The sequence below is a fragment of the Pan troglodytes genome, chromosome 9 (genome assembly GCF_028858775.2).
Source record: "Pan troglodytes isolate AG18354 chromosome 9, NHGRI_mPanTro3-v2.0_pri, whole genome shotgun sequence".
In the NCBI taxonomy this organism is placed as follows: Eukaryota; Metazoa; Chordata; class Mammalia; order Primates; family Hominidae; genus Pan; species Pan troglodytes.
Window position 1 is genome coordinate 120553000 of NC_072407.2, and position 13134 is coordinate 120566133.

The 13134-nt window shown below is 55.3% G+C and overlaps 1 protein-coding gene across 38 annotated transcripts in view; it reads left to right on the forward strand.

Annotated features, from left to right (window-relative positions):
• PHLDB1 (pleckstrin homology like domain family B member 1) overlaps nt 1-13134 on the forward strand; it is a 51653-nt gene that overhangs the window by 2089 nt on the left and 36430 nt on the right. For 24 of the 38 annotated variants that reach the window (XR_008538159.2, XR_010147324.1, XR_008538160.2 and 21 more), the window contains exons 1-4: nt 20-2041; nt 5321-5401; nt 6064-6187; nt 7541-7711. Coding sequence is in view for 32 of the 38 variants with exons in the window: in XM_054662743.2 (XP_054518718.1) it covers nt 1925-2041; nt 5321-5401; nt 6064-6187; nt 7541-7711 (493 nt within the window). In the remaining 6 variants the exon portion in view is untranslated. Of the gene's footprint in view, nt 1-19; nt 2042-4798; nt 4956-5320; nt 5402-6063; nt 6188-7540; nt 7712-12867; nt 13051-13134 lie in introns of those variants that run through there. The other 14 variants (XM_054662749.2, XM_063783449.1, XM_063783451.1 and 11 more) reach the window with 7 other exon arrangements.

Here is a 13134-nt window from a genome sequence, read left to right on the forward strand (position 1 = left end):
TGCGTCACGCCACCCAGACACACCCGGACCCGCCCACACGCCGAGGCCTTCCCACGCACTCCATGCCTTGCGCCTCACAGGAAACCGCCCCGCGCTCACGCAGCCCCTCACACCCGCAGCCCCGCTTACACGCGCCCCAGCTCACACATGCACCCCAGTCACACAGCCCACCTCACACACGCACCCCAGTCACACACACAACCCAGCTCACACACGTACCCGTCACACATGAGGCCCCAGCTCACACACGAAGCCCAGCTCACACACGCAGCCCCAGCTCTCACACACACACCCCAGTCAAACACGAGGCCCCAGCTCACACACGAAGCCCAGCTCACACACACTGCCCCAGTTACACACACAGCCCAGCTCACACAGCCCCAGTCACACAGCCCAGCTCATGCAAGCAGCCCGTCACACACACAGCCCAGCTCACACAAGCAGCCCGTCACACACACAGCCCAGCTCACACAAGCAGCCCGTCACACACACAGCCCAGCTCACACAAGCAGCCCGTCACACACACAGCCCAGCTCACACACACAGCCCAGCTCACACAAGCAGCCCGTCACACACACAGCCCAGCTCACACACACAGCCCAGCTCACACAAGCAGCCCGTCACACACACAGCCCAGCTCACACACACAGCCCAGCTCACACAAGCAGCCCGTCACACACATAGCCCAGCTCACACACACAGCCCAGCTCACACACACAGCCCCAGTTATACACACACAGCCCAGCTCACACACGCAGCCCGTCACACACACAGCTCAGCTCAATACACAGCCCAGCTCACACACACAGCCCGTTACACACACAGCCCAGCTTACACACACAGCCCAGCTCACACACACAGCCCATCACACACACAGCTCAGCTCAATACACAGCCCAGCTCACACACGCAGCCCAGCTCACACATACACTCCAGCTCACACACGCAGCCCGTCACACAGTCTAGCTCACACAGCCCCAGCCACACACACAGCCCAGCTCACACACGCAGCCCAGCTCACACATGCAGCCCCCTCACACATGCAGCCCCAGTCACACACACAGCCCAGCTCACACCGCAGCCCCAGCTCACACACGCGGCCCCTCACACACATTCAGCCGCCCTTCCCGCAGCTGCCAGGCTGGGAACGGGCGGTGTCTGTGGGGCCGCCCCGTTTCCCGGCCGCGCAAACAAGCGGCTCCTTCTCTCTGCCCCGCCAAAGAAAGGCCGCTTGTCAGGGGCGGGCGGGCAGGCGGCAGCGGCAGGCGCCCAACACTGCGGCCTTGTCCCACGCGGGCAGCCTGGGCAGGAGCAGGCCGAGGGGTGCAAGGGGCCGCTACCTTTTGGAAACCTCCCTCCCTCGGCCCTGCGGACCGCGGAGAGGCACCTTTCCACCACCGGACACCCAAGCAACAGCCCTCGCTCCATCCGCGCTCTCCCGGCTCCCCCTCTCCTCGGGCCGCCCATCTCTCCTCTCTTCCGCCTTTGGGGTCCCGGTGGGCCCCAGCCTCCCTCTCCTTCGCCCCATCTCCCCGCCCGTCAGCCTCCCCTCCGCTGCCCTCGCGCATCCCCAGTCTTCCCGTCTGTCGTCGCCTCCACTTGAGGACCCGCCTGTCCTTTCCTCCCCCGACCCCTCCACCTCTGTGTTCTTCAGTCTCCCCGCATCCTCTGCCCTCGGTCTTCCCCTCCCCAACTTGCATTTTTTCCCATCTCTTAGTCTGCCTTTCATTTTCGCCTTCACATCCCGGTGGCTCCCCTTCCCCGCCCCGTCCCTCTGCACACCCCCATTCATCTCTGTCAGGTTTTTCTCATCCTTAAGTTCTCTCGTCCCCCTCCCCACTCGGGCGTCCCCCGCTGGGCTCCCCGCCTCAGTTTCCTTCCCTTCCTGACTCCTTCCTCTGACGGCGGCCCTTTCTCGAGGGCGGATGTGCGCCTGGAGGGCGAAGGCGGCGGCCGAGAGGACCCCAGCTCGGCCTGGCGGGCCTCTGGCCACAGCCATGCACCGCTTGGGCCGAGGCCGAGGCCGACCCCCAGGGACACAGGTGAGGCCGGGCGACCCGCGGGGCTCCGGGGAGCGCCCGAGCAGTGGCCCCGCGAAGGGCCAGGTCTGGTGCTCTGGGGCTGGCTTTGGACCTCTCGTCCTGGGACTCCGTGGGAGCCCGGGAACTGTGTCAGTGCCCTTTGGTGCTGGAGCCAGTCGGCCCTTCCTTGGCCTCCTTCAGGCGGGGGCCGAGACCCCCGAGAGTTCACTCTGGGTGCTCCACTCGGCGGAGAGGGCTTCAGACTGGTGTCCCGCGTGGCTGGGGTGTCGGCGCATTCCCGCGGGGGAGGAGGCCGAGGGCCCGGGCCGGGGTCACCTGCCGGCGCCCCGGCCTTGCGCACAGAGGGCCTTGCCTGTCGCTCGTCAAATCCAGACACCTGGGCCTCCGCCACTCGGCTGCCGGGGCGGCACTGGGGCGTCTGTACCCAGCGTGCGGGAGGGCACCCAGGGCCGGACGCGCACCGCAGGGGTCTTTTTTTGGCCGCGGGGCCGGGCGGGCGGGTAATGACCGCCGGATTGCTGGGGAGCCACGGGCCAGATGGAAGCGGGGCCGCAGGTGAGGGACGTCCCTCGCGCAGCGTCACTCAGCCGCCGGGGCCAGAGCGGGAGTCAAGGTGAGGGCGCCCCCAGGTGGCCGCTCTCGGCCGCGGCGATCGCCCTTTGGGAAAGCACCGCCTGAGTGCAGGGCAGGTTGGCCTGGTGTCTCTTTTCACTTCTCTTGGATCAGGTTACTGTGCTGGGGCCACAGCCTCGCACCTCCCAATCTCTCCATCTTTTCTTATCTTCTCCCTACACCTCTCTCCTTATCTCTCCCTTGACTTTCGCCTCCTTATTCTCTTCTCTCCTCTAATCACTCTTGTTCTCCATCGGCCTTACTCCTTTACAATCTTTATCTCCACTTGAAGTTCTTGGGTGTAAATAAATGAGCACACCACAGCTGCCCCACACGGCGATAGTGACCAATACTCCAATATGACAGATAAATAAACTAAGGCCCAGACAGGTGAACTGCCTTGCTCCAGGTCACACAGCTCATAATAATAAACGGGGCCAGGCGCGGTGGCTCACGCCTGTAATCCCAGCACTTCGGGAGGTCGAGGCGGGCGGATCACCTGAGGTCGGGAGTTCGAGACCAGCCTGACCAACATGGAGAAACCCCGTCTCTACTAAAAATACAAAATTAGCTGGGCTTGGTGGCAGGAGAATCGCTTGAACCCGGGAGGTGGAGGTTGCGGTAAGCCGAGATAGCACCACTGCACTCCAGCCTGGGCAACAAGAGTGAAACTCCGTCTCAAAAAAATAATAATAATAATAAATGGCATTAAGTGCTTTGTTTCACAGAATGCCATTTAATATAATACCTGAATTTCAGACAGTCCTTTTTAAAAAACTGACAGCTTTATTGAGGTATAATTTATATACTATAACATCCACCCAATTTAAGTATGCAATTAAAAGATTTTTAGTATATTTACAGAGCCATGCAATCATCATCACAATTTAATTTGAAAACATTCCCCCCACCCCACCCCCACCAAACTTGTGCCCTTTTACAGTCACTCCTCATTCCACCCCTAGCCCCAGGCAAGCACTGATCCAGACAGTCTTTTTTATTTTTTTCCATTACTCTAGTTTTATAGAAGAATGACTTGATAATCAGAGAAGTTAAATAACTTGTCTAGGATCTTATAGCTAATAAATAAATAAAGTCAGGGTAGAATTTAAGGCTTTATATATCCCAGTCTAAAGTTCTTTCTACCAAAGGCTGATGTTTCTCCTTCACCATTATTTATTATTTTGTTTTTCTTAACCCCTTTTTTACATAAACTCCCCATTCCCAACCCACTCTCTTGCCCCTCCTCCCTCAGAAAATGCTGAGGGATTTCCCTGAGTCTAAGGAAGCAGTACAGCAATCTTTGTCCTTGGAAATTCTTCTCCATGGCCAGGAATTCTGGGGAGGTGCCAGGCCAGCTTGGGGCTTTGCATAGGTTAATGGTGTTTTCCTCCCCTCTTCCCTGGCAGTCTTGGGGTGGGCCCCAGCCTGGGTTCCGGCCTCTCTTCCGCCAGCTTGGGTGGAAATGGTGACGGAGATGATGCAGTCCAGGTCCGGAAGGGTGGAAGCTGGGAGGGTAAATTTAGTAACAACATAGCTAAGGTCCTCGGGACCCACTGCCAGGGTCAGACACTCCTTGGAATGCGGGCTGCTGCCCCTACTTCCTTTCCAAGTCCCCTGGTAGATGGCTTGAAGAGAGAGTGGAGGGAAACCCTGTTTCCCTGGGTCTGCCTCCTTACCCCTCAGCCACACTCTTAGCTTTCCCCAGTAACATTTCAGCAGCAAGTGGGAAGTTTCTCAGCTTAGCTAGTTGGCCAAGGGATGGGCATGGGGGCATACATTAGTACACAAAGGTCCTCACATCTCAGATACCAAAAACATGAGCCAGGGAGAGAGGGATGCATGGTGGGTGAGGGGCAGTGGGGTGGTGGTGGGGAGTATTCAAGTTCTGGCTCTGGAATCTGTCTTACTCCTGGTTCTAATGGTTTAAGCTTCCTATAGCACCTAGCCAATTAAGAACCCAAGAGTTGAGCCCAATATTCCCAGTATTAGTTATCACTAAAGTTTTTTGTTTTTAATTAAAAAAAATTTTTTTTAGCTGATTGTGTTGGGTTGAGGTTGCTTTCTGGGGAAGAAAAGGTGTAGGAGTTGAGACATCTGGAGATAGCAGGAATGGCTGAGTTTTTCTTTTGTGTCTCCTTTAAGAAAACATCCTACTAAAGCCCTGGGAAAAGAGACAAATGGTGAAGAGGAGAATGAAAGGTTGCAGGAGGGAGCTCCTGTTTTAGCCCTGCCACCTACCTGGGGGCCCTCTGGCTACCAGTGTCCTTGGAGGGGCTTCCTTGCTGCCTCTCCCACTAAGGTAGATTTTCCCCACCCTGCTTAAGGCTCCACAGGGCCAAGGGTCTTCAGCTGTCAAGACCCGGGTTCTGAGTAGCATAGGGCAAGAAAGCACAGAAGTATAGATTGGGCCCTATAGGACCGTTTGTGCTTACAGTGGCAGGGGGCAGGACTGGTATCCATGCTGTGGCTGGCTGGAGACTTGGCACTGCTCCCAGACAACTCCCACCCAAGCTCTTTAGCTGCCTCTATTTCCCTTCAGCATGAGCATTTGGGGAATGATGGTGACTGGTGACACCTCTGCCCTGAGAACCCTGCCACAGAACCTACTTCTTTCCCTCTCCTGCCCTGGCCTCCCCACTCACCACCTTTCTGCTGTGTCCCTAGGAGCTCTGGAGCCTTAGGACCATGGACGCTCTCAATAGGAACCAAATAGGCCCTGGATGCAAGACCCAGACCATGGTGCAGGTGAGTGGGATCAGGGCTGTGAGGCAAGAGAGATATAATAGGGATGGGATCAGCTCTTCTACCCCCTTGTGGTCCCAGCCCAAGGATGAAAGGAGCAATTCTGTTCCTCTCTGCCCTTCCCCAGGTCCCAAGCCTATTAACAGCTCAGTCTTTATCTGAATCAGGTTAATTGGTTCACCCAGAAACTACCCATCGAAAGTCCGAAAGCAGTTTACAGATTAACCCTGGGCTGTATCACTCTCCTTGATCCATGCCTCTATCTTCCCTGTACTTGAGCTTAGCAGGGGCAAGCAATGGCCACGTGGATAGCCATGGACAAGTCAGCAGGGAGCTTGATTGGCCTTCCTCTACAGTACCCCTGCTGCTTATCCAATGCCACCCCCACCCCCCACCCCTTTCTCCTTGCTTCTGTTTTAATAGACAAAAGGCGCAGTTAAGCCAAGACTTGCGATAAATCCAGTGGGACGAGTTAGTGGCCTAGATTCAGACCTAATTACAATTTAGTGGAATCATGCTCTGTGTAAGATTTTGTGCTAAGCCTTTCAGCACCCTCAGAGCCCTTCGGAGAGGGGCAAGGGCTGGAGAGAGTGCTGGTGTGACTGGTTTAGAGTGGTAAGGTGCTGAATCTAATGATGCTTGTCCTCCACCCCTACTACCTACAGAAAGGACCCTTGGACCTGATCGAGACAGGCAAAGGGCTGAAAGTGCAAACGGACAAACCCCACCTGGTGAGCCTGGGCAGTGGGCGACTCAGCACAGCCATCACCCTCCTGCCGCTGGAGGAAGGTAAGTGTGAACAGGGCATTTCACTCACCACCCCTCTATCCTTATAGGCATTCCTGCCCTGGAGGCCCAGCTCCTGCATGTGTTGGGGCCCTTCTACTGTCTGCTGGTGCTCGCCTCCCCACACCACCAGCTTGCTTCCCTTGTCGCTGCCTCCCCAGACTGCCTGCCTTCCTTGGTAGATGATCTGGTTCCACGACTGGGCTTAAAGATCAGCTTAGAAACAAGGAGGAGAGGCCAGGTGCGGTGGCTCACGCCTGTTATCCCAGCACTTTTGGAGGCTGAGGCAGGCGGATCACGAGGTCAGGAGTTCTAGACCAGCCTGGCCAATATGGTGAAACCCCATCTCCACTAAAAATACAAAAATTAGCCAGGCGTGGTGGCACGGGCCTGTAGTCCCAGCTACTCAGGAGGCTGAGGCAGAAGAATCGCTTGAACCCAGGAGACAGAGGTTGCAGTGAGCTGAGATCGTGCCACTGCACTCCAGCCTGGGCAACAGAGCGAGACTCTATCTCAAAAAAAAAAAAAAAAAAAAAAGAAGAAAAGAAACCATGAAGAAAGCACTGAGAGAAACAGGAGAACACACTGCTCTTAGCAACCAATGTGGCCAAGAAGAAAAAGGGCCCCGCTCCAGGGCATTGTCTTGCATGGGAAGGTATACCATAGACGGAGAATGGAGAGATGGGAGTCAGGGCAAGATCTCCCAAGATAAGGCCCTGGCACAGCCCCCTTCACCTTTCAGCTTCTGCCCGCCCTCTCCCCTCTCCTGGCTGCACTTGTTGCCTGGGTGATACTACATTCTCCACATTCTCCAAATACCAGTCCCAGGGGCTCTGTCAGCGGGAGGGGCTGTTCTTGCTGCAGTTAGGGGAGAGCCTGCACTGAAGAGAGAGGTTGCACTGAAGAGAGAGGTTAGCAAGGGAGACGAAGTGTTGCAGGTAGCAGAAGTGGGGAAGAGAAGAAGGAGAGAAAGGGAGATTTAGAAGAAATGAGGAGTAGGATGAAGGGGAGAAAGGATAAAGGACAATAGGGAGAGGCAGTTGGGGGAATAAGGGAAGATCTGCAGAAAAGCTGTCTTCCTTCTCCATCTGTGGAGTCTAGGTCCTACTGTGTGCTGTCTGGGTCTTCCCATCTCTGGGCCTCCCATTCTCAGGCAGAGTTTTCTCTGTTTGAGAACAGCGTCCATCACTTACTGTATAGACCAGGCTCAGGGGCCTAGTAGGGGTGGCCAGTGGTGGGCAGAGATTCTCCCTGGAGTAGGAGGTGGAAATATGTTTCCATTGTGGCCCTCCTTGCCCTGTCACTGCCTCCTCAGCCTGGACAACCCCTCTGATTCAGTTTGCCTCTTGTCTCCAGGGAGGACGGTGATTGGCTCTGCAGCCAGAGACATCTCACTACAGGGCCCAGGCCTGGCTCCAGAGCACTGCTACATCGAGAACCTGCGGGGCACCCTCACCCTCTACCCCTGTGGCAATGCCTGCACTATTGATGGGCTCCCTGTCCGGCAGCCTACCCGGCTCACTCAGGGTAAGGCTGGACACCTCCAGATGGAGGGGGCCTCTGTTTAAAGGCTTGTGTGTATTAGGCACAGGGGAGGCTGGCTGTCATGGTTGCCATGGTAACTGCCTGAGTGACCATACTGGGAATGGAGTACTCAGGTGCATCTGGATGTGCCTAAACAACATCCCAAACCCTTTCAGCATCCAGACATGTTTTCAATCTGCTTTTCTTCTCTGGTCACCCCCAACCTGTCTTCACATACTATGGGGAGAGAAGAGGTTCTGATTCCCGCCATCAGAGGGCCTGGGGCATGATGGCGTTGTTAATGGTTGTTGGGGAAGAGCAATTGGAGCAGCAGTGAGAGGGTATCAATGGCATTGTTCCATGATGCCAAGAGGAAGTTGTTTTGAGAAGCTGGAGAGGAGGACAATACTTCCTGATGGGGATGGGGCAAGGGTAAATCTGAGGACATGCCTGCTCCTGTTACAAGACTGCTGACAGTAGCTTTTGGGTCACGAATATAACCCAAAGCAATAGGCCATTCTGTTGTGTAAGGTAGCTCTAAAAACTAGGCCCCTGGCTAGGCATGGTGGCTCACACCTATAATCCCAGCACTTTGGGAGGCCGAGGTGGATGGATCACTTGAGGACAGGAGTTCGAGATCAGCCTGGCCAACATGGTGAAACCCTGTCTCTACCCAAAATACAAAAATTAGCCACACGTGGTGGCACACGCCTGTAGTCCTAGCTACTCGGGAAGCTGAGATAGGAGAATCGCTTGAACCTGGGAGGCAGAGGTTGTAGTGAGCTGAGATGGCACCATTGCACTCCAGCCTGGGCAACAGAGCAAGACTCCATCTCAAAAAATAAATAAATAAAAAATAAAAATAAATAAAAACTAGGCCCATAATTACTGTGGTTAGCAGGGAGGTAAGCGGTTGGCCCAGGTAGCACTTTGACAGACCAGGTGTGCTCACCCTGGAAACAGGGTTCTGGGCATCAGTTCATACAGTGAGTTGTCAGATTAGGAGAATGAGAAAAACAGATTTGGGTGGAGGTTAGAGGTGAAGTTAAAGGCTAACAGGAGGACAGGAACTTTAACAGGAGGACAGAGCTAAGCCTGGCTCTGAGCAGGCTCTGATGGTCTGGCATTGTTTTCTGGGGGCTCTTACTGCCTAGAAGCCCCTTGGAAGTGGCCATCCTACTCACTCCACTGTCTCCTTCTCTCCTCTTCATCCTCCTTAAGGCCTTTCAATGTCACTTCCTTCACAGCTGATCCAGGAGACCTGACACTTCCCCCGTCTTTTTTTTGATACGGAGTCTCACGCTGTTGCCCAGGCTGGAGTGCAGTGGCGTGATCTCGGCTCACTACAACCTCCATCTCCTAGGCTCAAGCGATTCTCCTGCCTCAGCCTCCCAAGTAGCTGGGATTACAGGCACCTGCCACTGCCCGGCTAATTTTTTTTTTTTTTTTTTTGACCCCAGTCTTTTCTTCCTGCCCTCGGGTAGGGGGCAGGGCATGGACAATTGACTTCAGGGAGGCAGGTCCACCAGCAGCAGTACGTAGGCCCTTGCCTTCTCCAGGGATTCAAGGTCTCTGACTTTGGATGAGAGGAGGAACCCCCAAAAATTGGGGCTTGGCTATGATGGCAGTGGGTTCCTAACAGTCCTGTTCAGTCTCAGAGAGAGCATCTTCTCTAAGATTTGGGAGCACGGAGATGAGACAATAGAGCAGCAAGGAGAGGCAGGGCAAAGTTCAAAGAAGGCCCAGCACTTACCACCCCCGCCCCAAACCCATCACATTCATCGGTAAGAACATTGTTCCCCTGCATGTTGTGAGCAGGGTATGCTTCTGTTGTCCAGTCTTTCCAATGCATCATTTAGCTCCCTGAGAAGGGGAGAGCCTAGGGCTAAGATGGAATTCTGAAGCATTTCCTGTGGCCCCAGTGACCCTTCCCGACTTTTCTCCAGCCAGAGGCCTACCCAGCCAAGTATGTACCCTCCCACTCTCTTCTGACCCTAAACCCCTTCCCATTTTCCCTCCCCAACCCCCATAGCCTTCTTGTCTGGGCTCGCCTGTCTCAGAAGCTTGGCAGCCTGTGGAGGGGTAGGCAGAGGCACAAAGGAATGGGTGTTCTTCTCCCCAGTCCTCCCCCTCCCCTGGGCTCCAGGAGCTGAGGGTTTCCTTGTCTCATCTCTGGAGCAAGGCACCAAGCCCAGCCCTGCCTGGCCCCACTCCGGACATTCTTGGGAGTGTGTTTCCCTGGAAACTGGGTGGCTCGGGGGTGCATGTGCTATCTCTGTGTGTCTGTGTAACCGGAGTGTGTTTATGTAGCTCCGGATGTGTTTGTGACTCTGGGCTTACGAATCCTGTGTTTGTGTCTTTCCTTGTGTTTATCGATCAGTGTGTTCAAGTGGGCGGCAGGGGTGAACTCAGGACTGATGGTACCAAAATGTCTGTGTGTGTACTCCTATGTGTATATGAGACCTCACTAGTCATATGCCTATCTGTGAGCATATATACAAGACGATCATTTTCCCTACCTTGTTCCCCTAATCTGGCCTTGTAGACGGGACCCTCCTCTTTGAAAAACAAGGGCTACTCTGGGAATAACAAGGAGTGTGCTTTGGCCTTAGATGCATCATTCTGGGCACTGTGCCCAGCCATAGGCAACTTGGAGAGACACACTTCATGACAAGCAGAGATGGCAGTGACAGGCTCTTCCAGCAGGAATATGCCTGGGCCAGGGGAAAGGGGAGGCAGGCAGAAAACAGATGCCAACCTTTAGCACAGAGCTATGAACATAGGAGCATGAAGTGAGGGAGCCAGGAAGGTCCTGATTCCACCCCCTGTACCCAGGCATCTTGGCACATCCCACATTGCCCTCTTCTCTACAGAGCAAGGGGTGGAGCTGGGAATAGGACCAAGGGAATGAGGAGGAATCTCAATCTGGGTCTAGGCTGCCCCACCCTGGGACCACAGCGCCAGACCACATGAAAGATCTGGGAGGGAACCAAGCAGGGGAGGACCCAGAAAGCCACCAGCTCAGGGCCCAGGCTGTCTAGACAGTAGGTCCCCATCCACTCCTAGCATTTCCTCCGAGCCCTGGTCTCCAGTCTCCTTCATTCCCCAAGCCTCTCACTGGTGGGTAGGGGCTTGTGTGAGGGCCAGCAGAGGAGTGTGGCTGGGGAGCCGGATCTCTGGGTTATCCAGCTGCCTCTCTCTGGGATCCAGGACATTCAGCCTCTTTTTTTTCCCACCCAGTTATTCCATCTGTAAATTGGGAGTGAAGCCTTCAACCTTTTTCTGTTATGAGACTGATAACGATCTTGACTAATAAAGCTCAAAAGAAGGAGGGCAGAGCAAGGCTCCCAGCTTCCCACTTCTTTGTGTCTGCCTCCTGCCCTATTTCTCATTGGCGGGCATCCTCTGTGTCTGCCTAGGTCTATCCAGCTGGCCCTCACAGTTTCCAGACCGATGAATCATTCTTCCTGAGGAGATTTTTTTTTAAAGCCTCCCTTCATTTTGCATTTGACCCTATATGGTTCTTCCTTTTTCCTCAGAAGGGAATAAGATACGTGTGCACATGTGAGCGTGTGCATGTGTATGCATATAGTTGGCAGCATGGGTGAGTGGGCTAGTGGGCTGTTTAGCAAGAATGGAAAACTTGCCTGATTATTCATCTAAGAGGTTGATTTTATTTCAGAGTTTCTCCAGGGACTAAGTGAAAGGAAAGCTATGCCTGGGTGAGTGTGTAACTAAAAGGAGTTGTCTGGGGGATGTGTGCATGAGAATAAAGGTGTGTGAGAGACAGTGTGTTTAATGAGGGTGTCTGTGTGACTCAGAGCATGCAGAGATGAAGTAGTGTCAGTGTGACTGAGCAAGTGTTGGTGTGTATCTGAGAGACACTGTGTCAGGCTGTGTGAGCTGCTGAGAGCATAAAACATTGTGTCCCATAAGGCTCTGGTGTGCAGGGGCCAGGTCCCTGGAACAAGAGGAACTCTCTGGGGGACCTGGCTGGATGGTAGGTATTAATACCTGACTGGGCCGGGTACAGTGGCTCACGCCTGTAATCCCAACACTTTGGGAGGCCGAGGCGGGCAGATCACCTGAGGTCGGGAGTTCGAGACCAGCCTGACCAACATGGAGAAACCCCATCTCTACTAAAAATACAAAATTTGCTGGGTGTGTGGTGGCGCATGCCTGTAGTCCCAGCTATGGGAGGCTGAGGCAGGAGAATCGCTTGAACCCCGGAGGCGGAGGTTGCAGTGAGCCGAGATCGCACCATTGCACTCCAGCCTGGGCAACAAGAATGAAACTCCATCTCAAAAAAACAGAACAAAACAAAACAAAACACCTGCCTGACTCAGAATCTCAGCCTGACTTTGCGGGCTCCAGATATCTGTTTCCCAAGTAGGATGGGTACCTTATTGGGGTCGGAGGGCTCTTTGCTGGGTCTAGCACAACTGGATGTTGTGGCTGGGGTGCGGGCTGGCTCCCAGGGGCCCAGGAAGTGGGCTGGCCGGAAAGGGCAGTGCCTTGGTCCACTCTGGGTCATGAGTTGAGCTATGGGGAGTGGGGCCGGAAGAGGAGGTGTTTAGGGTGGAGACAGGAGGTGGGCTGAGTGCTTGCATTGTACAGAGCACTGCTTTGGCCTGAACTCCCAGCCCAGGGTGACCTTGTTACAGTGGCAGCCTGAGCAGGCCCTAGTGACCTAGCTGGATCCTGTAGAGCCCCTGCTCTTTTCCTCTCCCTCTCTCTCTCAGATATGGACCCATGGAATGTCAGAGCTGACTTTCTGTAGATAAGGAAGCCGAGGCCAGAGGGTGTGACTGGCCCAAGGTACTACAGCCAGTCAGGGCCGGCCAGCCCAGCTGCCACTGACCTCTTACCACAGGGGGCTGGGAATGAGACCCTGTCCTTTGCTTGGCCCCACTCCTGCCTCCTGGCTCTTCACTCTGGCCTCCGTACTTACCTCTCACCTTTCCTTCACTCAGTCACCTCCCTTGAACCTTTCCTTCCCGCCCACTTTTCTTTCTGCCCTCGGTGCAGGATCCCAAGCCGGCTCCCTTTCTGCATCCTCCCGCCCCGCCCTCTCCATCCAGCTCTCCACTCGTCTCCTCCATCACTTCCTCTTCCCCTCCTCCTCTCCTTTGTCCCTCCCTCCCTGGCTCCCTTCCCCCGCCGCTGGTGGCCGGCCCGCCCCTCCCCGGGCATTGGCGGCTGCTCGCTGCCTCGCTGCTCGCTCCGAGCCTAGAGCCGGCAGCTCGGGAGGTCGGCCCGCCCCCTCAAAGGCTCCGGGCGGGCCCGGGACCTGGAGGGCCCGAGCTAGCGGGGGCGAGCGGTCCGGAGGTCCGGTTTCGGCGGTGAGTCCTCAGCCCCGGGCCAGCCACAGTCCCCAAGCAGCCAAGCTTGGAGAAGCTCAGACTGGGAGGGGCGTCTTGAGGAGG